General features: G+C 53.8%; 1 protein-coding gene across 1 annotated transcript in view; it reads right to left on the bottom strand.

Annotated features, from left to right (window-relative positions):
• The window catches only part of LOC140389031 (uncharacterized), a 101,869-nt gene that overhangs the window by 15,454 nt on the left and 64,227 nt on the right, over positions 1-22,188 (bottom strand). Inside the window, exon 3 of the mRNA XM_072473197.1 lies at positions 6,629-6,806. Within this exon, the coding sequence (XP_072329298.1) occupies positions 6,629-6,806 (178 nt within the window). The remainder of the gene's footprint in view (positions 1-6,628; positions 6,807-22,188) is intronic.

The raw sequence follows: 22,188 nt of genomic DNA, 5'->3' as shown, positions 1-22,188 counted from the left end.
ATGTGTGTGCACACCGGTGCTGCAGCCATTCCGGTTCCAGCTACAGGAGGCACAACATCTTTGCTCGATTATTCCACTTCTCTCGTCTTTGTGGTAATTGATAGTGCATCAATTTATTGAGCAAAGATTTTTTTTTTAAATGTTGGATCTCCGCATCAAGCCTGATCGCCTGCAGCTGAGCCCTCAAGCAGCCAACGCCTTTGAGCACTGGCTAACCTGCTTCGAAAGCTACCTCCGAAAATCCGCTGAGGAACCCTCGGACTCACAGAAGCTCCAAGTTCTTTATTCACGGGTGAGCCCTGACATTTCTCCTCTCATCCGGGTTGCGCCCACCTACTCCGAAGCGATGGAGCTCCTGAAGGGACATTACATTCGACCAGTCAATCAAATATACGGCAGACACCTCCTGGCCACAAGACAGCTACTCACCGGGGAATCTCTGGATGATTTCTGGCCTGCCCTGCGCATCCTAGGTAGGAACTGTGACTGCCAGGCAGTTTCGGCAGTCCAGCACACCAAACTTTTAATTCGAGACACTTACGTTACAGGCATGAAGTCGGCGTACGTCCGCCAGCGGCTACTGGAATGGGGTACGCTTGATCTTGCGAGAACTTGGCAGCTCACTAATTCATTAGAAGTGGCCTCCCATAACATTCAATCCTACCCCCCCCCCCCCCCCATCATGGGCATCGTGGGCCCCACCAGATGCCGACTCCAGCTCATCGCAAGCCTGCGCCGCGCGGCAGCCAGCCAGCTCTGGGGGGGCCCAAGTGTTATTTTTGCTGGCAAAACAAACACCCCAGGCAGCGCTGCCCGGCGCGGAGCGCGACCTGCAATGGCTGTGGGAAGAAGGGATACTTTGTTTCTGTTTCCCAGGCCCGGTCAGTCGCCACTGTTTCCAGGCCCGGCGTTCCTACACCCCCCACGCGCGACCCAGGGGCACCGCCATCTTCTTCACCGCAAGCAACGAGCGGCCTGTGAGTGCCGCCATCTTTGATGCCGCCCGCCATGTGTGCCATCTTCGGCGCCATTTTGGATGGCGCCTCAGGACCCCTGCTCGTCTGGCCGTTCATCGCCTGCCGCTACCTCTGCCACCGCTGACCAGCCTGGGACCTCCCGCTTTTGCCGCAGCTCGCCTCTATCACCCTGGATAAGTCCCGGCCCCGAAACCTCGCGACCGCGACGACGACGGTGAAGATGGATGGGTACGAGACGACCTGCCTCTTTGACTCTGGGAGCACAGAGAGCTTCATCCACCCCACTACGGTAAGGCGCTGCTCCCTCCCGGTACACCCCGTCACCCAGAAAATCTCCCTGGCCTCCGGATCCCATTCCGTGGAAATCCGGGGGTACTGTATCGCGACCCTCACCGTCCAAGGCGTAGAGTTCAGTAACTTCCTGCTCTACGTCCTCCCCCACTTCTGCGCTGCCTTTTACTCGGCCTGGACTTTCACTGCCATCTCCAAAGCCTCACCTTAAAATTCGGCGAACTCTTACCGCCCCTCACCGTATGCGGCCTCACGACACTTAAGGTCGATCCACCTTCCCTGTTTGCGAACCTCACCCTGGATTGCAAACTTGTTGCCACTAGGAGCAGACGGTACAGTGCCCAGGTCAAGACCTTCATCAGGTCGGAGGTCCAACGGCTTCTGTGGGAAGGGTCATTGAGGCCAGCAACAGCCCCTGGAGAGACCAAGTGGTAGTAGTAAAGACTGGAGAGAAGCACAGGATGGTCATTGACTACAGTCAGACCATCAATCGGTACACGCAGCTCTACGCGTACCCCCTCCCACGCATATCTGACATGGTCAATCAGAGTGCGCAGTATCGAGTCTTTTCCACAGTGGACCTGAAGTCCGCCTACCACCAACTCCCCATCTGCCCAGAAGACCGCCAATACACTGCGTTCGAAACAGATGGCTACCTCTATCACTTCCTTAGGTTCCCTTCAGCGCCACTAATGGGGTCTCAGCCTTCCAGCGAGAGATGGACCGAATGGTTGACCGGTACGGACTGCGGGCCACCTTCCCGTACCTAGATAACGTCACCATCTGCGGCCACGATCAGCAGGACCACGACGCAAACCTCCAAAAATTCCTCCAGACCGCCAAACTCATTAACCTCACATACAATAAGGAGTGCGTGTTCCGCACCAACCGCTTAGCCATCCTTGGCTATGTCATGGAAAATGGAGTCCTAGGGCCCGACCCTGACCGCATGCGCCCTCTCATGGAACTCCCACTCCTCCACTGCCCCAAGGCCCTGAAACGATGCTGGGGGTTTTCTCCTACTATGCCCAGTGGGTCCCTAATTATGCAGACAAGGCCCGCCCACTCATTCAGTCCACAGTTTTTCCCCTGACGGCTGAGGCCTGCCAGGCCTTCAACCACATCAAGGCGGACATCGCCAAGGCCACGATGCATGCGGTCGATGAGTCCCTCCCCTTCCAGGTGGAGAGCGATGCATCGGACGTAGCTCTGGCCGCCACCCTCAACCAGGCGGGCAGGCCCGTGGCATTCTTTTCCCGCACACTCCATGCCTACAAAATTCAGCACTCCTCTGTCGAAAAGGCCCAAGCCATCGTGGAAGCTATGCGACATTGGAGGCATTACCTGGCCGGCAGGAGATTCACTCTCCTCATTGACCAACGGTCGGTTGCCTTCAAGTTTACTAATAAACAGCGTAGCAAGATCAAAAACGACAAGATCTTGAGGTGGAGGATCGAGCTCTCCACCTATAATTATGAGATGTTGTATCGCCCGGGGAAGCTTAATGAGCCCCCTGATGCCCTATCCCGCGGTACATGTGCCAGCGCACAAGTGGACCGACTCCGGGCTCTCCACTATGACCTCTGCCACCCGTGGGTCACCCGGTTCTTCCATTTCATCAAGGCCCCCAACCTGCCCTACTCCATTGAGGAGGTCAGGATCGTCATCAGAGACTGCCAGGTCTGCGCAGAGTGCAAGCCGCACTTCTCCTGGCCAGATCGAGCGCACGTGGTGAAGGCCTCCCGCCCCTTTGAGCGCCTCAGCATGGACTTCAAAGGGCCCCTCCCCTCCACCGACCGCAACACATACTTTCTGAACGTGATTGATGGGTACTCCCGGTTCCCTTTCACCACCCCATGCCCCGATATGACTTCTGCCACGGTAATTAAAACCCTCCACACCATCTTCACTCTGTTCGGTTTCCCCACCTACTTCCACAGTGATCGGAGATCCTCTTTTATGAGCAATGAGCTGCATCAGTTCCTGCTCAGCAAGGGCAATGCCTCGAGCAGGACGACCAGCTACAACCCCCGGGGAAACGGGCAGGTGGAGAGGGAGAACGGGACGGTCTGGAAGGCCGTCCAGCTGGCCCTGCGGTCTAAAACTCTCCCAGACTCCCGCTGGCAGGAGGTCCTCCCCGACGCGCTCCACTCCATCCAATCGCTCCTCTGCACCGTGACTAACGAGACCCCTCACGAACATGTGTTTACCTTCCCCAGGAAGTCCACCTCCGGGTTCTCGCTCCCAACATGGCTGACAGTTCCTGGACCCGTCCTCCTTCGGAAGCATGTGCGGACCCATATGTCGGATCCCTTGGTCGAAAGAATCCACCTCCTACATGCGAACCCGCAGTACGCCTACGTGGCACACCCCGACGGGCGCCAGGACACAGTCTCCTTCCGGGACCTGGCACCCGCTTGATCCCCACCCACAACCCTCGATCTGACACCCCCCCCACCCGGTTGCCTCATTCACCCCTGCTCCACTCACCCTCCCTCCAGCGAACCTCACCGCTCCAGTAGGATCCGTCCTCCCACTGGTTCCACTCAGGGGTGACGAAGACGAGGACAACACGCTCCCGGAGTCACAGGTGACCAAGTCGGCGCCCACATCACCACCAGGACTGAGGCGATCATAGAGGAGGGTCAAGGCCCCCGACAGACTTAACTTGTAATGTTTTCCACCACCCCCGCCGGACTCTTTTTTTTAACAGGGGGTGAATGTGGTAGTCACCACTAGTAGTATATTACATGCCCGTATAGTACTGCCCGTATAGTAGGCGGCGTATAAATGTGTACACTCGCCGGTGCTGCAGCCATTCTGGTTCCAGCTGCAGGAGGCACAACATCTTTGCTCAATAAAGCCTCGATTATTCCACTATTCTTGTCTTTGTGGTAATTGATAGTGCATCATGCACTCAAATAGAAATAAATTCCTCCCCAAACTGTGGTGTTCTTTGTGGTTCAGATCCGAGGATGGTTGGCGTAGTGTTCACAAAGACCTCAACTAGCTTTTGCATTAAACAAAGCTAAAGATTTATTTACACTAATTCATTGAATTTGACATCTTGCTTCTATACAATAAAGAATTGACAATAAATATACAATCTACACTCATCTACCATTAATCTCTAAACAAATTTAATAACTGATCTGCTGTCACTAACACTAGCTTCCCTATAGCCTATCTCCTAGCCTTCTCCTCATAAAAAACACTCTCTTATTAACCAACACTGCCACCCCCCCTTGTCTAATGTCTAACTCTGAGTGGAGCACCTGGCCGACCCGTCCCTTCCTCAGCCTCGTCTGTTCCCCCAGCTTCAGCTGCGTCTCCTGCAAAATTCAACGTCCGTCTTCGGGCTCCTCAGATGCTCGAAAACACGAATGGGCTTAACCGGCCCATTCAATCCTTGCACTTTCCACGTGACCAGCTCCAGTCCCACCCTCAGATGTCTGCCACCATCTCTCCCTTCCCAAATATGCCTAACCGATGTCAGAAACCCTTCCCCCCTCTGCCCACAACCACACAAAAAACGAACCAATCCCCCACCATGCCTTCCTCCTGGGAACCCCCACTTCACTCCCAATAACTAGCCCGTGCAGCTAGCATGGTGGCCCTGCCAATTCCTCTGACTTCCCCTCGCCCTTCCAGCATTCACCTCGAAATGCCTGTCAAAGGCACCATTCCCCATCAGCTTCTCCAACATGCTCGCCACAAACTTGGCGGCCTCTGCTCCCTCGATGCCTTCAGGAATCCCATCAATCCTCACGTTCTGCCTCCTGGAGCAGTTTGCGAGGTCCTCTAATTTCTCTCTCAGCCTCAGCTGACTGCTGATCACTATCCCCTTCTCCGCCTCCAATGAGGTCAACTGATCCCCCGTGCTCCACCACCGGCTCCTCCACCCTCTGGATCGCCAGGCCTGAGCCTCCTGCCTCTGCTCAATTGCCGCCCGATGTGGCTGAACCACCTTAGCCCAAACCTCTGCTGCTGTAATTTCATGGATGAAGTCTAACAACACCAGGTTAAAGTCCAACAGGTTTGTTTTGAATCACTAGCTTTTGGAGCACTGCTCCTTCCTCAAGTGAATGAAGAGATGGGTTCCAGAAACACATATATAGACAACGTCAATGATGAAAGACGATACTTTGAATGTGAGTCTTTGCAGGTAATTAAGTCTTTCCAGGTCCAGACGGAGCAACTGGAGAGAGGGATAATCACAGGTTAAAGAGGCATGAATTGTCTCTAGACAGGACAGTGGGATTTCGCAAGTCCAGGCCCATAGAATCATAGAATCATAGAATTTACAGTGCAGAATTGGCCATTTACCCCATCGGGTCTGCACCAGCCCTTGGAAAGAGCACCCTACTTAAGCTCACACCTTCACCCTATTCCCGTAACCCAGCAACCCCACCTAACCTTTTTGGATACTAAGGACAATTTTAGCATGGCCAATCTACCTACCCTGCACATCTTTGGACTGTGGGAGGAAACCGGAGCACCCGGAGGAAACCCACGCCCACACGGGGAGAACGTGCAGACTCCGCACAGACAGTGACCCAGCGGGGAATCGAACCTGGGACCCTAGAGCTGTGAAGCAACTGTGCTGCTGTGTCTTTGTAAATTTGTTATTTCAAAACTCTAACAGCTGCTCCGTTGGCTACTGGGTGGGCTACGCTGCCCCCTTGCCCTCCGCCATCTTCACCGGTGTCGCACCACAGAAACTTTCCTGCTCGAGCTGCTCTCTCTCTCTCGTGGCACTCCTTGCCCCCTGATAGGCATCTGGTGCTTTCTTGACTATCTACCCACCCCCTTCTTCTGACTGGTGGATATCCATTCCCTCACTCACTGCATATACTTAGTTGCGGGTTGACCACATCTAAAAATGTGCTGTCCGCAAACTCAACGTTGCAGATGAGCCTCCAGCCAATGCTCAAGATCCGAAACCTGGCTCTCAAGCTGGTCAGACTGGTGGCACTCCCTCAAAATATGGTCATTCAGTCTGCAAGCAGTGGCTAGGAATTCCCACATACTGCAGCTTGTGCAAAACAAGGGACTGAGCTCCCCAGACATACTTTTAGTTGAAAGACTCTTAGTTTAAACTTATGCCAAGTCAGAAATTACTTAAGTTAGTTTTAAAATGCTAGAACTCTGACCTTTCCTTAACTTAACATAATTTTAAAGTAGAGAAAACAGCTTACCCACTACCTACCAATCAACTCTCTCCCATGTAGCCTCGACTCCTGCAGCAGGGCAAGATCATTCTCTAAAGATCAACAAGTAAGAAAGCAAAAAAGCCAAAGACCACCTCTTTCCCCTCCGCACCGAATTCTCACTTTGCTCAAATTCCCAAATATACTCACTCTGACTGTGTCTCACTCAGGTGATATCTCTTCCAACTGCTCGTGCACCCACTTACTGACCAACTGCACAATGGAACATGCCTTGTTAGTGAGGAGTGTCTGCAAAAGGTGATCCAGGCAGACTTGTCATAAATTATTGTCTGTACTGAGAATAACAGAGCAAAAACAAGTCTGAAATCTTTTGATAAGGTTGTTTACTTCATTTACAGCATATGCAGCGACACGCTTGATAACACATTGGCAATTAATGACATCACAAATTTGTCTAATCATGTTCATCATTAGCTGCCTTCAACTTGGGTGCTTGAGCTGCAGAACCATCAAGTCATTATTCGATCATAAGAAATAGGAGCAAGTTTAAGCCACTCTGGCCTTTGGGCCTGGTCTGCCATTCAATGAAATCATGGCTGATCTGATTGTGGTGTTATCTGCCCTTTTCCACCAACCCCATGACACCTTTGTGGATCCCAAAACTATTCATCTAATTCAACCTTGAACATATTCAATTCTCGAGACAAATGCCACTCTGGGAGAATAAATTCCTCCTCACCTCCCTCAAATAAGGGAAAATGGGGAGAATTCTCCGCAATCGGCGCGATGTCCGCCGACCGGCGCCAAAAACGGCGCGAATCAGTCCGGCATCGCGCCGCCCCAAAGGTGCGGAATCCTCCGCATCTTGAGCGGCCGAGCCCTAACCTTGAGGGGCTAGGCCCACGCCAGACTGATTTCCGCCCCGCCAGCTGGCGGGAAAGGCCTTTGGTGCCCCGCCAGCTGGCGCGAAACTGACTTTGCCGGGCGGCGCATGCGCGGGAGCGTCACTGGCCGCTGACGGCATCACCGCGCATGCGCAGTGGAGGGGGTCTTTTCCGCCTCCGCCATGGTGGAGATCATGGCGAAGGCGGAAGGAAAAGAGTGCCCCCACGGCACAGGCCCGCCCGCGGATCGGTGGGCCCCGATCGCAGGCCAGGCCACCGTGGGGGCACCCCCCCCGGGGCCAGATCGCCCCGCCCCCCCCCCCCCCCAGGACCCCGGAGCCCGCCTGCGCCACCTTGTCCCGTCGGTAAGAGAGGTGGTTTAATCCACGCCGGCGGGACAGGCATTCCAGCAGCAGGACTTCGGCCCATCCGGGCCGGAGAATCGCCGGGAGGGGCCCTCCAACCGGCGCGGCGCGATTCCCCCCGGCGGGGGGTCGGAGAATCTCGCCCAATGTGTCCCCAATTCTAGACTTCCCCATGAGAGAAAGCATTCTATCAGGTGTGCAAACTTACCAAATTCTTCCTCTCTAATGATTTTTTACAATAAAACCTCGATGGAAGGCCCAAGCTCCCAAGATTGGCATGTAGAAGCTATCCTGTGATGTTTGGCAAAGTCACACTGAGAACAGTCAGGTGGGGCAGAGATTCGGAATGCTGCAGCCAGCGCGATTGTGGGTCACATACAAGGATCAGCACCATTATTTCGAAACGCCTGAAGAGACGTGGACCTTTATTCAAACCGAAAAGTTGGACTCAAACTGAGGGTTTGTGAGGGTGTGGGGGATGTTTGATGGTTGTTGTATATAGGGTGTTAATCATGCACAGGAAATGTTACATGGGCTGGGGGAGAGAGGGGGATTGCGATGGGGGAAAAGAGACAAGGCCGCCAGAGGTTGCGGGGTAGGCTTAGGAAAGCGCGGGTTTTTTTCCCGCGCTAGGGAAGAAAGGCGGGAGGGGGAATGGAGGAACGCACACTGATTGGGAGATTCCCACACGGGGAGGTCAATGGGACGGCGGGGGAAGCCGGGGTCAGCTGACTTACGGGAGTGATATGGGGGGGAGCAAAAAAGCTAGACACGGGTCTAGCAGGTGGGAGGGGGGGGAAGGGGGGGGGGGGGAAGCGTTGCTGCTGCACTGGCCGAAGGGGAATGGGACACAGAAGAGGTGGTCGGGGCGGGGGTCTCCAGGCTGGGGGACTGGAGGGTGAGGGCGGCGCGGACACGGGACTGGCCTAGATAAGGAGATGGCTAGTCGGCGCGGGGGGGGGGGGGGGGGGGGGGGCGGGGAGAGCTCCCCCAATCCGGCTGATAATGTGGAATGTGAGGGGCCTGAATGGGCCGGTAAAGAGGGCCCGAGAGCGCACTTAAAGGGACTGAAGGCAGACGTGGTCATGCTCCAAGAGACACATTTGAAGGTGGCGGATCAGGTCAGGTTAAGAAAGGGGTGGGTAGGACAGGTATTCCATTCAGGGCTGGACGCGAAGAACAGAGGGGTGGCAATATTGGTGGGGAAGCGGATGTCGTTTGAGGTCAAGAATATCGTAGTGGACAACGGAGGGCGATATGTGATGGTGAGCGGTAAGTTGCAGGGGACGTGGGTGGTATTGGTAAATGTATACGCCCCAAACTGGGATGATGCTGGATTCATGAAGCGCATGTTGGGGCGCATTCCGGACCTGGAGGTAGGGGCCTGATAATGGGTGGGGATTTCAATACGGTGTTGGACCCAGCACTGGGTCGCTCCAGATCGAGGACTGGAAAGAGGCCGGCGGCGGCCAAGGTGCTTAGGGGGTTTATGGATCAGATGGGGGGAGTGGACCCATGGAGGTTTGCCAGGCCGCAGGCCAGGGAATTTTCTTTTTTCTCCCACGTGCACAAAGCCTACTCCCAGATAGATTTTTTTGTTCTGGGCAGGGTGCTTATCCCGAAAGTGGAGGGAACAGAGTATTCGGCCATAGCCGTTTCAGATCACGCCCCGCACTGGGTGGAACTGGAGTTGGGAGAGGAGAGGGACCAACGCCCGCTGTGGCGGTTGGATGTGGGACTACTGGCAGATGAGGTGGTGTGTGGGAGGGTGAGGGGGTGCATCGAAAGGTACTTGGAGGTCAACGACAACGGGGAGGTGCGGGTGGGGGTGGTATGGGAGGCGCTGAAGGCGGTGATCAGGAGAGAGCTAATCTCCATTAGGGCTCATCGGGAGAAGATAGAGGGCATGGAAAGGGAGAGGTTAGTGGGGGAGATTTTAAGAGTGGAAAGGAGATACGCAGAGGCCCCTGAGGAGGGATTACTTGGGGAAAGGCGACGTCTCCAGGCGGAGTTTGATCTGTTGACCACAAGGAAGGCAGAGGCACAGTGGAGGAAGGCGCAGGGGGCGACCTACGAGTATGGGGAGAAGGCGAGTCGGATGCTGGCACACCAGCTCCGTAAGAGGATGGCAGTGAGGGAAATAGGGGGAGTCAAGGATGGAAGGGGAGCCACAGTGCGGAGTGCGACAAAAATAAACGAGGCATTCAAGGCCTTCTATGAGGAGCTGTACAGATCCCAGCCCCCAGTGGAGGAAGAGGGGATGAGACGATTCGTAGACCAATTGAGATTCCCGAGGGTGGAGGAGCAAGAGGTGGCTGGTTTGGGGGCACCAATTGGGTTGGAGGAGCTGAGCAAGGGTTTGGGGAGTATGCAGGCAGGGAAGGCCCCGGGACCGGACGGATTCCCGGTGGAGTTCTACAGGAAGTACGTAGACCTGTTGGCCCCGCTACTAGTGAGGACCTTTAATGAGGCAAGGGAGGAAGGGACCCTGCCCCCGACAATGTCGGAGGCGACGATTTCTTTGATCCTAAAGCGGGCCAAGGACACACTGCAATGTGGATCGTACAGGCCGATCTCGCTCCTCAACGTGGATGCTAAGTTGCTGGCAAAAGTGCTGGCTACGAGAATTGAGGACTGTGTCCCGGGGGTGATTCACGAGGACCAGACGGGATTTGTAAAGGGCAGGCAACTAAACACCAATGTGCGGCGGCTCTTAAACGTGATAATGGTGCCATCGGAGGAGGGAGAGGCGGAGATAGTGGCAGCTATGAACGCGGAGAAGGCCTTTGACCGAGTAGAGTGGGAGTACCTCTGGGAAGTGCTGCGTAGGTTTGGGTTCGGGGGAGGGTTTATTAGTTGGGTTAAGCTCCTTTACAGAGCCCCGGTGGCGAGTGTGGTGACGAACCGGCGGAGGTCGGAGTACTTTCGGCTGTACCGTGGGATGAGGCAGGGGTGCCCCCTGTCCCCCCTGCTGTTTGCATTGGTGATTGAACCCTTGGCCATATCATTGAGGGAGTCTAGGAAATGGAGGGGGGTGGTCCAAGGGGGAGAAGAGCATCGAGTGTTGCTTTATGCGGATGACCTTTTGCTGTTTGTGGCAGATCCAGTGGAGTAGATGGTGGAGGTCATGCAGACTCTAAGGTAGTTTGGGGATTTTTCGGGCTATAAGCTCAATGTAGGGAAGAGTGAGCTTTTTGTAGTACAGGCAGGGGACCAAGAAAGGGGGATAGGCGATCTACCGCTGAGGAGGGCGGAGGGGAGCTTTCGGTACCTGGGGATCCAGATAGCCAGGAGTTGGGGGGGCCCTACATAAACTGAATCTGACGAGGTTGGTGGAGCAGATGGAGGAGGACTTCAAAAGATGGGACATGTTACCGCTCTCGCTGGCGGGTAGAGTGCAGCCGGTCAAAATGGTGGTCCTTCCGAGGTTTCTTTTTGTGTTTCAGTCCCTTCCCATTGTGATCACTAAGGCCTTTTTTAAGAGAGTAGGCAGGAGTATTATGGGGTTTGTGTGGGCGAATAGGACCCCGAGGGTAAAGAGAGGGTTTCTGGAACGCAGTAGGGACCGAGGAGGGTTGGCGCTGCCGAACCTAGGGAGCTACTACTGGGCAGCAAATGTGGCGATGATCCGCAAGTGGGTGATGGAGAGAGAGGGGGCGGCATGGAAGAGGTTGGAGATGGCGTCCTGTAAAGGAATGAGCCTGGGGGCGCTGGTGACGGCACCGCTGCCGCTCTCGCCATCAAAGTACACCACGAGTCCGGTGGTGGCGGCAACGCTAAAGATCTGGGGTCAGTGGAGACGGCACAGGGGTGCGATGGGAGCCTCGGTGTGGTCCCCGATCAGGGGTAACCACCGGTTTGTCCCGGGGAGGATGGACGGGGGGTTTCAGAGCTGGCATCGGGCAGGGATTAGAAGAATGGGGGACTTGTTCATTGATGGGACGTTTGCGAGCCTAGGGGCACTAGAGGAGAAGTTTGAGATACCCCCGGGAAATGCTTTTAGATACATGCAGGTGAGGGCGTTTGTGAGGCGGCATGTGAGGGAATTCCCATTGCTCCCGGCACAGGAAATTCAAGACAGGGTGATCTCGGGTGTATGGGTCGGGCAGGGCAAGGTGTCGGCAATATACCAGGAGATGAAAGAAGAGGGGGAAGCGTTGGTAGAGGAGCTGAAGGGTAAATGGGAGGAGGAGCTGGGGGAGGAGATTGAGGAGGGGTTATGGGCTGATGCCCTCGGTAGGGTTAATTCCTCCTCCTCGTGTGCCAGGCTCAGCCTGATACAATTTAAGGTGGTTCACAGAGCGCACTTGATGGGGGCGAGGTTGAGTAGGTTTTTTGGGGTAGAGGACAGATGTGGAAGGTGCTCAGGAAGCCCGGCGAACCATGTTCATATGTTTTGGTCATGCCTGGCACTGGAGGGGTTCTGGAGAGGAGTGGCGGGAGCAATATCTCAGGTGGTGAAAGTCCGGGTCAAGCCAAGCTGGGGGCTAGCAATATTTGGAGTAGTGGACGAGCCAGGATTGCAGGAGGCGAAATAGGCCGGCATTCTGGCCTTTGCGTCCCTAGTAGCCCGGCGAAGGATCTTGCTAATGTGGAAGGAGGCGAAGCCCCAGCATGGAGGCCTGGATAAATGACAAGGCTGGGTTCATTGAGCTGGAGAGGATAAAGTTTGCCTTGAGAGGGTCTGTGCAGGGGTTCAACAGGCGGTTCCCAGACTATCTCGCGGAGCGTTAGAGTAAGGTCGGTCAGCTGCAGCAGCAACCCGGGGGCGGGGGGGGGGGGAAGAGGGGGGGGATGTCCTGTGAAGGGTGGAGGGGGGAGGGAGGGAGGGGGCATGGGGGGGTTTGCCTAGGGGGTGTTTGAGCAAGAGAACACATGAAAGATTTGGGAAACTGGTACGTGCGGGAGGGAGCCAGTGTACAAAGCTCTGTAACATATCATTTTACCATGTATATATCTTGCTATGTGCGTTTTCTTTCTATTTTGTTACAAGGGGGGGTTTATTGTTTGTACGGGTGAAAAATTGTGTTAAAAAACTTTAATAAATATATATATTTTTTAAAAATGATTATTTTGCAGCAGTATTCACAAAGGAGAGGGCCACGTTGATTGGTGGTGTCTCAGAGGGATGTGTAAACACTTTAGAACAGGTAGTTATTACGAGGGAGGAAGTGTTAGGTGTGTTAAAAAGCATTAAGGTAGATAAAGCCCCAGGGCCAGGTGGCATCTATCCCAGATTACTGAGGGAGACAAGAGATGGAATCGTTGGGCCTCTGACAGAAATCTTTGTGTCCTTGTTGGCCACAGGTGAGATGGCAGAGGATTGGAGGGTAGCCAATGTTGCACCATTATTTAAGAAGGGTTGCAAGGATAATCTGGGTAATTATAGGCCAGTGAGCATGACATCAGTGATAGTGAAATTGTTGGAAAGGCTCTCAAAGATAGGGGCCGGGATTCTCCGAGCCTCTGCAACGAAATCACGCTCGGCGCGCAGGCGGAGAATGGGGCCTCAGACCCGCGATCGGGTCCGACGCCGGGACATGGACCTCCGGTGACTGGAGAATTGGCGCCAGTCGCGCGCGTGCAGGTCGACGCGGCGCCGGTCGAGGTCCGTTGAAAGAGGCCCCCGCGGCAATTCTCCGCGGTCGACCAGCCGTGTTCCCGCCGGTGTGGTTCCCATATGGTTCCACCCGGCGGGAGCTCGGCGTCACAGCTGCGGTGGCCATCCGGGTGAGGAGCGGGGGGATCAGTCTCTGGGGGGGCCTCCATGACAGCCAGGCCCGCGATCGGGGGCCACCGATCGGCAGGCATGCGCGATCTGGGGGGGTACTACCTTCTTACGCGTCAGTTGGCTGTCTGGGGGCGCCATAATGCACGGATCCGGAGCCGTTGCCGGCCGGCGCGCGCATGCGCGGTCCCGTGGCTGGAAGTGCAGGGCTGCGTATTGGCTGCCGGAGCTGCGTGGAGCACTCCGCGCCGGGCCACAGAATCGCTGGGCCAAGAGGCCTGTTGACGCTGGTTGCGAAATTCTTCGGTGTTTACGCCAGCGTCAAGACTTAGCCACGTTATTGGAGAATCCCGGCCAGGATCTATGCACATTTGGAAGTGAATGGCCTTATTAACGACAGACAGCATGGTTTTGTATGAGCGAGGTCATGTCTCACTAATTTAATTTAATTTTTTGTGGAGGTGCCAAAAATGATTAAAGAGGAAAGGGCTATGGATGTTGTTTACATGGACTTTAGTAAAGCATTTGATAAGGTCCCTCACGGCAGACTAGTGCAAAAGATTAAATCACATGGGGTCAGGGGTGAACAAGCTGGATGGATCCAGAACTGGCTTGGCCACAGAAGACAGAGGGTAACAGTGGAAGGGTGTTTTTCTGAATGGAGGTCTGTAACTAGTGGTGTTCCGTAGGGGTCAGTACTGGGATCTCTGCTCTTTGTAATATACATAAATGACTTGGATGAAAACCTAGCGGGTCTGATTAGCAAGGTTGGGGATGATACTAAGATTGCAGGAGTTGCGGATCATGATGAAGATTGTCAGAGAATACAACAGGATATAGATAGGCTGCAAAATTGGGTGGAGAAAAGGCGGATGGAATTTAACCCAGACAAATAATAATAATAATCGCTTATTGTCACAATTAGGCTTCAATGAAGTTACTGTGAAAAGTCCCTAGTCGCCACATTCCGGCACCTGTTCGGGGAGGCCGGTACGGGAATTGAACCCACGCTGCTGACATTGTTCTGCATTACAAGCCAGCTGTTTAGCCCACTGTGCTAAACCAGCCCCAGATGCAAGGTGATGCATTTTGGTAGATCCAATTCAGGTGGGAGCTATAAAATAATTGGCAGAACCATCAGGAGCAAAGAGACACAGAGAGATCTGGGTGTGCAGGTCCACAGATCCTTAAAAATGGCACCACAGGTGGAAATGATGGTAAAGAAAGCATATGGCATGTTTGGGGTATCGAGTACAAAAGCTCAAAAATTATGTTACAGTTATATAGAACGTTGTTTCGGCCACATTTGGAATACTGTGTCCAATTCTGGTCACCACATTACGAGAAGGACGTGGAGGCTTTGGAGAGAGTACAGAAAAGGTTTACCAGGATGCTGCCTGGTATGAAGGGGATTAGCTATGAGGAGAAATTGAATAAACTGGGATTGTTCTCCCTAGAGAGTCAGAGGCTGAGGGGCGACCTGATAGAAGTGTATAAAATCATTAGGGGTATAGATAGGGTGAACAGTTGGAGGCTTTTTCCCAGGGCGGAAATGACAATTACAAGGGGGCACAAGTTCAAGGTGAGAGGGGAAAAGTTCAGTGGAGGTGTGCGAGAGAAGTTTTTTTACACAGAGGGTGGTGGTGGCCTGGAATGCACTGTCAAGTGAGGTGATTGAGGCAGATACGTTAGCGACCTTTAAGACTTATCTGGATGACTTCCGGTGGCGACCATGGTCGTGGTGGACCATTTGGACCTTTTCTCCCGATTAATGGTGGATCTGATCGATAAAACAAGGTGCTGGGGAAGTAGAAGGGGAGGGTTCCCCACTAGTGTATGGATTCGTGGACCAGAGGTGTTCTGAAAAGAAGATAGCGTTGGTCGAAAATTGGAGTGGAGCCTGCGACACAGGGTAATATGGAGGAAGGTCAGGGACCAAAACTGCCGGCCCAGTGGACGACGGATCAACTTGTGGGCTTTCTCCATGAGAATTTTACTCAGCAGAGAAAGGAGTATCTGGAAGACCTGGCCAGGGTGGTGGATCCAATAAAGGTGGGGATAAACCGCATGGAGTAGAGATTGGAAGTCCAAGGCCAGGCGACCCAGAAGGTGGAAGAGGTGGTGGCTGAGCACGATGATCAGCTAGCCGCGATGGCGATGGAGATGGGGCTGATGAAGGACCATCAGAAGAAGCTGCAGGACAAGGTGGAGGATCTGGAGAACAGATCGCGCAGGCAGAATCTGAGGATTGTCAGCCTGCTGGAGGGCACTGAGGGAACGGACGCCAGTGCATATGTGGCACGTGTGTTTGAGGAGTTGCTGGGAGAAGGGGCGTTTGCTTGGCCCTTGGAGGTGGACAGGGTGCACAGGGCGCTTATGAGGAAGCCGCTGAGGAACGAGCCGCCACAGGCGATGGTGGTACAAATGCACCGGTTCCTGGACAAAGAACAGATCTTGAGGTGGGCCAGGCAGACGAGGCGCTGCCTATGGGAAGGAAGCGAGCTGCGTGGCTATCAGGATCTGGGTGCGGAATTGGCCAACAGAAGGGCAAGTTTCAACAAAACAAAATCGGCCCTTTTTAAAAAGGGGGTGAAGTTCGGCATGCTGTACCCAGCACGTCTGTAGGTCACATATGAGGGCCAAGAACTTTATTTCGGATCGCCAGAAGAGGCGATCAACTTTATCAGGGACAAGGCACTGGCAGGAGATGGAGGACATTGAACTTGGGGGCGAGTAATTATGTTTTAGAACTTTTGTTAAACTTCTTTTCTTCTGGTTTTGTTATGTATTGTTTTGCACTAAGTTTGGGACCGTTGCTCAGTTTTGTTTGCGGGTTAACTTTGCTCTTATTGGGGGATGGTGGGTGGAATTTTCCTCTTTGTGTTTGTTGGGGATTGTAATGTTTGCATACGTGTGTAAGTTAGTCGAGCGGGGGGAGGGGGATCAGTGGGGAGGTAGAGTGCTTGGCGCCATGGGCTACCAGGCTAGCTGGGCGGGCTAGCTCGCGGAAGCGCAATGGGGGGGCGTGCAGGTGATAAGTTGTTGATGGGTTGGGATTACTATTTTGTTATGGGGTGGGGGGGAGGGAGAGGGAGGGGGATATAGATCTGCTGACATGGGAGGGGTTAATGAATGGCGACAGGATGGGGATCGATAATGGTGGGTGCCTGAGGGCAGGCCTGAAGAGGCGCGGGACACGGGCTGGAGGCTGGCCTAAGAAGGGTTATGGTTGGTCGGCTGTGGCGGGGGGTGGGGGGGCCCAACCAGACTGATCACATGGACTGTGAGGCGGATGCGAGGCGGGCCAGTCAACAGGGCTCTCATGTCCGCGCATCTGAAGAGCTTAAGGGGGATGTGGCAGTGATACAGGAGACACACCTGAGGGTGGTGGATCAGACTAGGCTGAGGAAGGGGTGGGTTGGGCAGGTTTTTCACTCGTGGCTAGACTCTCCAACTAGAGAGGTAGCGATTTTGATAAATAAGCGGGTGCCATTTTAAGTGGGAAGCATAGTGGCGGACTCCGGGGGCAGATACGTTATGGTGAGTGGGAATTGGAGGGGATGCCGATAGTGCTGGTGAACATTTATGCACCACCAAACTGGGACGACGCGGAGTTTATGAGATGGATGTTGGGGAAGATTCCGGATCTAGACTCTCATCGGCTGATCTTGGGAGGGGGGGACTTTAATACAGTTATAGATCCGAGGCTGGATCGGTTGAGTTCGAGGACTGGGAGGGTGCCAGCGGCTGCGAAGGAACTAAAAGGGTTTATTGAACCGATGGGGGTGGTAGATCCGTGGAGGTTTGGACAGCCGAAATCGAAGGAGTTTTCTTTTTTATCCCACAATGTAGATCGGATCGACTTTTCGTTTAGGATTGGGCTTTCCTGGCAGGGATGGTAGATACCGAGTATTCGCGGATTGTTGTGTCGGACCATGCCCCACACTGGGTGGATTTACAGGTGAGCAAGGAGGGGGGCCAGAGCCCGCACTGGAAATTAGATGTGGGACTGTTAGCAGAGGAGGAGGTGTGTGGGCGGGCGAGGGAGGCCATCCAGAATTATGTGGAGATCAATGACACAGGGGACGTTTCAGCAGCAACGGTTTGGGAGGCGTTGAAGGCAGTGGTGAGGGGGGAGTTTATTTCGATACGGCGCATAGGGAGAAGGTGGAGCGGGCAGAGATGGACAGGCTGGTTAGGGAGATTCTCCAGGTGGACAGGAGGTACTCGCAGGCCCCGGAGGCGGGGATGTTGAAGGAGCAGCAGAAGCTGCAGATGGAGTTTGCTCTGCTATCTACAGGGAAGGCAGTGGGGCAGTTGAGGAAGGCGAGAGGGGCGGTATATGAGTATGGGGAGAAAGCCAGCAGGATGCTAGCACACCAGCTAAGGAAACGGGTGGCGGCGAGGAAGAGAGGAAGACTGAAGGACAGAGGAGGGAATACGGTCTTGAACCCAACGGGGGCTGAACGGGTGTTCAAGTAATTTTACAGCAGGGTGTACGAGTCGGAACCCCCAGCTGGGGTTGAGGAGATGAGGCAGTTTTTGGAAGGACTGGTGTTTCCAACGGTGGAGGAAGAGCTGATAGAGGGTCTGGGAGCCCTAATAGGGCTCTTTGAAGTAGTGGACGGATTGGAGGCTATGCAGCTGGGCAAGGCCCCAGGGCCGGACAGGGACCCAGTGGAATTCTACAAGAAGTTTTCTGGGGTGCTGGGATCCTTCCTTGCTGGTAAAGGCGTTCAATGAGGCTAGGGAGCGAGGTGTTCTTCCCCCAACAATGTCACAGGCTTCGATCTCCCTAATTCTGAAATGGGAGAAGGACCCAGAACAATACAGGTCATACAGGCCTATCTTCCTTTTAAATGTAGACGCCAAATTGCTGCCCAAGATTTTGGCCTCATGAATAATAATCACTCATTGTCACAAGTAGGGTTCAATGAAATTACTGTGAAAAGCCCCGAGTCGCCACATTCCGGCGCCTGTTCGGGAGGCCGGTACGGGAATTGAACCCACGCTGCTGCCTTGTTCTGCATTACAAGCCAGCTATTCAGCCCACTGTGCTAAACCAGCCCCATCAGAGGATTGTGTCCCAGGGGTGATAGGGGAGGACCAGGCGGGAATTGTCAAAGGAAAGCAGTTAACGGCCAACGTTAGAAGGCTCCTGAATGTTATCATGATGCCCTCCGAGGGCAGGGAAGTGGAAGTAGTGGTCGCTGGGCGGTTTGGGTTTGGGCAGGGCTTTGTAGACTGGGTCCGGTTGCTGTACCAGGCACCGGCGGCCAGTGTGCGGACGAACCAAGTGAGCTCGGATTATTTTAGACTGTACTGTGGGACGTGGCAGGGATGTCCACTCTCTCCATTGCTGTTTGCCTTGGCTATAGAGCCGTTGGCTTTAGCGCTGAGAGCATCAAAGGACTGGAAGGGCTTTGCGCGGGGATATTTCTGACCCGTTAGGGGGGATGGGAGACTTCAGGGGAATTTGGCTTGTTCTCGGGGTATAAATTGAATATGGGTAAGAGTGAGATCTTTGTGATCCAGGCGAGGGGGCAGGAGAAGAGATTGGGGGAGATGCTGTTTAAAGTGGTGGGAGGGAGTTTTCGATACTTGGGAATTCAGGTGGCACGGGGATGGGAGAAGTTACATAAATTAAATCTGGCCGGTTGGCTGAGCAGACGAAGGAGGCCTTTCGGAGGTGGGACAGGCTCTCGTTGTCACTGGTGGGAGAATACAGACCGTAAAGATGACGGTTCTCCCGAGATTTTTGTTTATTTTGTCAGTGTCTCCCTATTTTATCCCCAAAGCTTTTTTTAAGAGGGTCAATGCAGTGTCCTCTGGGTTTGTAAGGGCGGGTAAAACCCCGCGAGTAAGGAAGGTGCTGCTGGAGCGGGGCCGGGGGGTGGGGGGGGGGGGGGGGGGGGGCGGCGGTGGGGACTGGCCTTACCAAACTTTAAGAACTATTACTGGGCGGCAAATATAGCCATGATCAGGAAGTGGGTAGTGGGGAAGGGGTCAGTATGGGAGCGGGTGGAGGCGGCATCATGTAGGGTCACAAGTTTAGGAACATTGGTAACGGCACGTCAGCCGTTCCCGCCGGCTCGGTACTCCACAAGCCTGGTTGTAGTCGCAGCTCTGAGAGTTTGGGGACAGTGGCGGAAGCATATGGGAGTGGAGGGAGCGTCGGTGTGGGCTCCAATTTGTGGGGACCACTGGGAGGCTGGATGGAGGGTTTTGGAGGTGACAGAGAGCGGGGCTTGAGAGGCTGGGGGACAAGTTTATTGATGGAAACATTCCATGTTTGACGGATTTGGAGGAGGAGTGTGAACTGTCAGGAAGTAATGGGTTTCGTTATCTGCAGGTGAGGGACTTTGTACAGAGGCAGGTTTCGACCTTTCCGCTTCTACCGCCCAGGGGATAGAGGATGAGGTCATTTCAAAAATGAGAGTAAAGGAGGAGAAGGTCTCGGAAATTTATAAAGAGCTCATGGAGTGCAAGGAAACCCAGATAGGGTTTTGTGAAGGGGTGGAGGACAGGTATGGGCGGTGTGTGTGAGGGCCCGCAAACCATGTCCACATATTTTGGACATGTTCGAAGCTTAGGGGATTCTGGCAGGGATTTGCCGATGGGATGTCCACGGTATTAAAGACAAAGGAGGCACTGAGTCCAGAGGTGGCAATTTTTGGAGTGTCGGAAGACCCGGGAGTCCAGGGGGCGAGAGAGGCTGACGTTTTGGCCTTTGCCCCCTTGGTAGCCCGGAGACGGATCTTATTAGCATGGAGGGACTCTGAGCCCCCAAAATCAGGGGTATGGGTTCACGACATGGCCGGATTTCTCAGGGTTGAGAAAAGCAAGTTCGCCCTAAGAGGACCAATGTTAGGGTTCGTCCGGAGGTGGCAGCCATTTATCGACTTTTTCGGGGAAAATTAAACTGTTAGCAGATACAATAGTGGGGGGGTGGGGGGGAGGGGTGGTTAGGGAACGAGGGGGGGAGGGGGAGGTAGTTTAGTTTAGCTTAGACAAGATCAGCAAGAGGAGTAGGAGGGACTGGGGAACTGTGTGACTAATCCATGTTGGCTGGGTATAGTTGTTGGTTGTGGGGGGGGGGGGTTATTTACTGAGTTATGTTTACATTTGTATTTGTTGTTATAAAATCATAAATTACTCAATAAAATGTTTTTCAAATAAAAAAAATTCTGACTAGGCACATGAACAGACGGGTATAAAAGGATACAGGTGGTTGGTCTAGATAGGTCACGTGATCGGCGCAGGCTTGGAGGTTCGAAGGGCCTGTTCCTGTGCCGTATTGTTCTTTGTTCTTTGTTCACAGATACTAAAACAAAATTAACATGGCAGTAAACTTGTATTTAAAACAAATCAATTTAGTTAATTATTGGTCAGGGAACAAAGGTTCAAATGAACATCAGTAACTGTGACAATTCCAATTATTCTACACATATTACTGAAATTATAGATCCTCTCTGACCTATTTCATCCCAACATATGGTTCACCACCTTCTCAAGGGCAATTAGGGATGGGCAATAAAAGCTGTCCTAGCCAGCAATATTCACATCCCATGACAGTATTTTAAAAATCCCAACAAAATCCAAAATTGTACACAACACAGAATTCTTGGGGCAAATAATTATGTTTCAGGTAAACATGTTGCTAAAGTCATTGAAGATAGCAGTCACATTATGAGCTTCTTAACCAAAAATAAAACAGCTGTATTATTTAGAGATTGTAACTCATCTTTTCAAATGTGTTAAATTCCTCTTGATAACAAATACTTCTACCTTTGAAAACTAACGCCAGCAGTATTCAATGTTATTTGAATAGCTAAACAATTTGAAGAATCTTAAAACAGCCTTTAACACATTTTAATGTATAATGGAACTTGCCTTGTTGGTGTGGAAAGTCCTGAAGAAAGTGATTCAAACAGGTTTGTCACAAATTACTGGCCCCACTATTGAGAAAAGATTAAAACATCCTGGGCGTCATTCTCCGACCCCCCGCCGGGTCAGAGAATGGCCGTTGGCCGCCGTGAATCCCGCCCCAGCCGAAGTCTCCGGAGATTGGGCGGGGGCGGGAATCGGGCCGCGCCAGTTGGCGGGACCCCCCGCTCAATTCTCCAGCCCGGATGGGCCGAAGTCCCGCCCAGAAATTGCCTGTCCCTCCGGCGTAAATCAAAGCTGGTATTTACCGGCGGGACCAGGCGGCGTGGGCGGGCTCCGGGTTCCTGGGGGGGCGCGGGGCGATCTGGCCCCAGGGGGTGCCCCCACGGTGGCCTGGCCCGCGATCGGGGCCCACCGATCCGCGGGCGGGCTTGTGCCGTGGGTGCACTCTTTCCCTTCCGCCTCCGCCACGGCCTCCACCATGGCGGAGGCGGAAGAGACTCTCCCCACTGCGCATGCGCGGGAAACTGTCGGCGGCCGCTGATGCTCCCGCGCATGCGCTGCATTTCTGCGCCAGCTGGCGGGGCACCAAACGCCATTTCCGCCAGCTGGCAGGGCAACAAAGGCCGTTTCCGCCAGCTGGCGGGGCGGAAATCCCTCCGGCGCCGGCCTAGCCCCTCAATGTTGGGGCTCGGCCCCCAAAGATGCAGAGCATTCCGCACCTTTGGGCCGGCCCGATGCCCGTCTGATTGGCGCCGTTTTTGGCGCCAGTCGGCGGACATCGCGCCATTGGGGGAGAATTTCGCCCCGTTTCTGAAACCTCTCGATAAGCTTGTTTACTTCATTTACAGAGCATTCTGTTGTTGCCCTTAGTTTGATAAACAC

Source organism: Scyliorhinus torazame, chromosome 14 (genome assembly GCF_047496885.1).
Source record: "Scyliorhinus torazame isolate Kashiwa2021f chromosome 14, sScyTor2.1, whole genome shotgun sequence".
NCBI lineage: Eukaryota > Metazoa > Chordata > Chondrichthyes > Carcharhiniformes > Scyliorhinidae > Scyliorhinus > Scyliorhinus torazame.
This window is presented reverse-complemented; position numbering and strand designations above follow the sequence as displayed.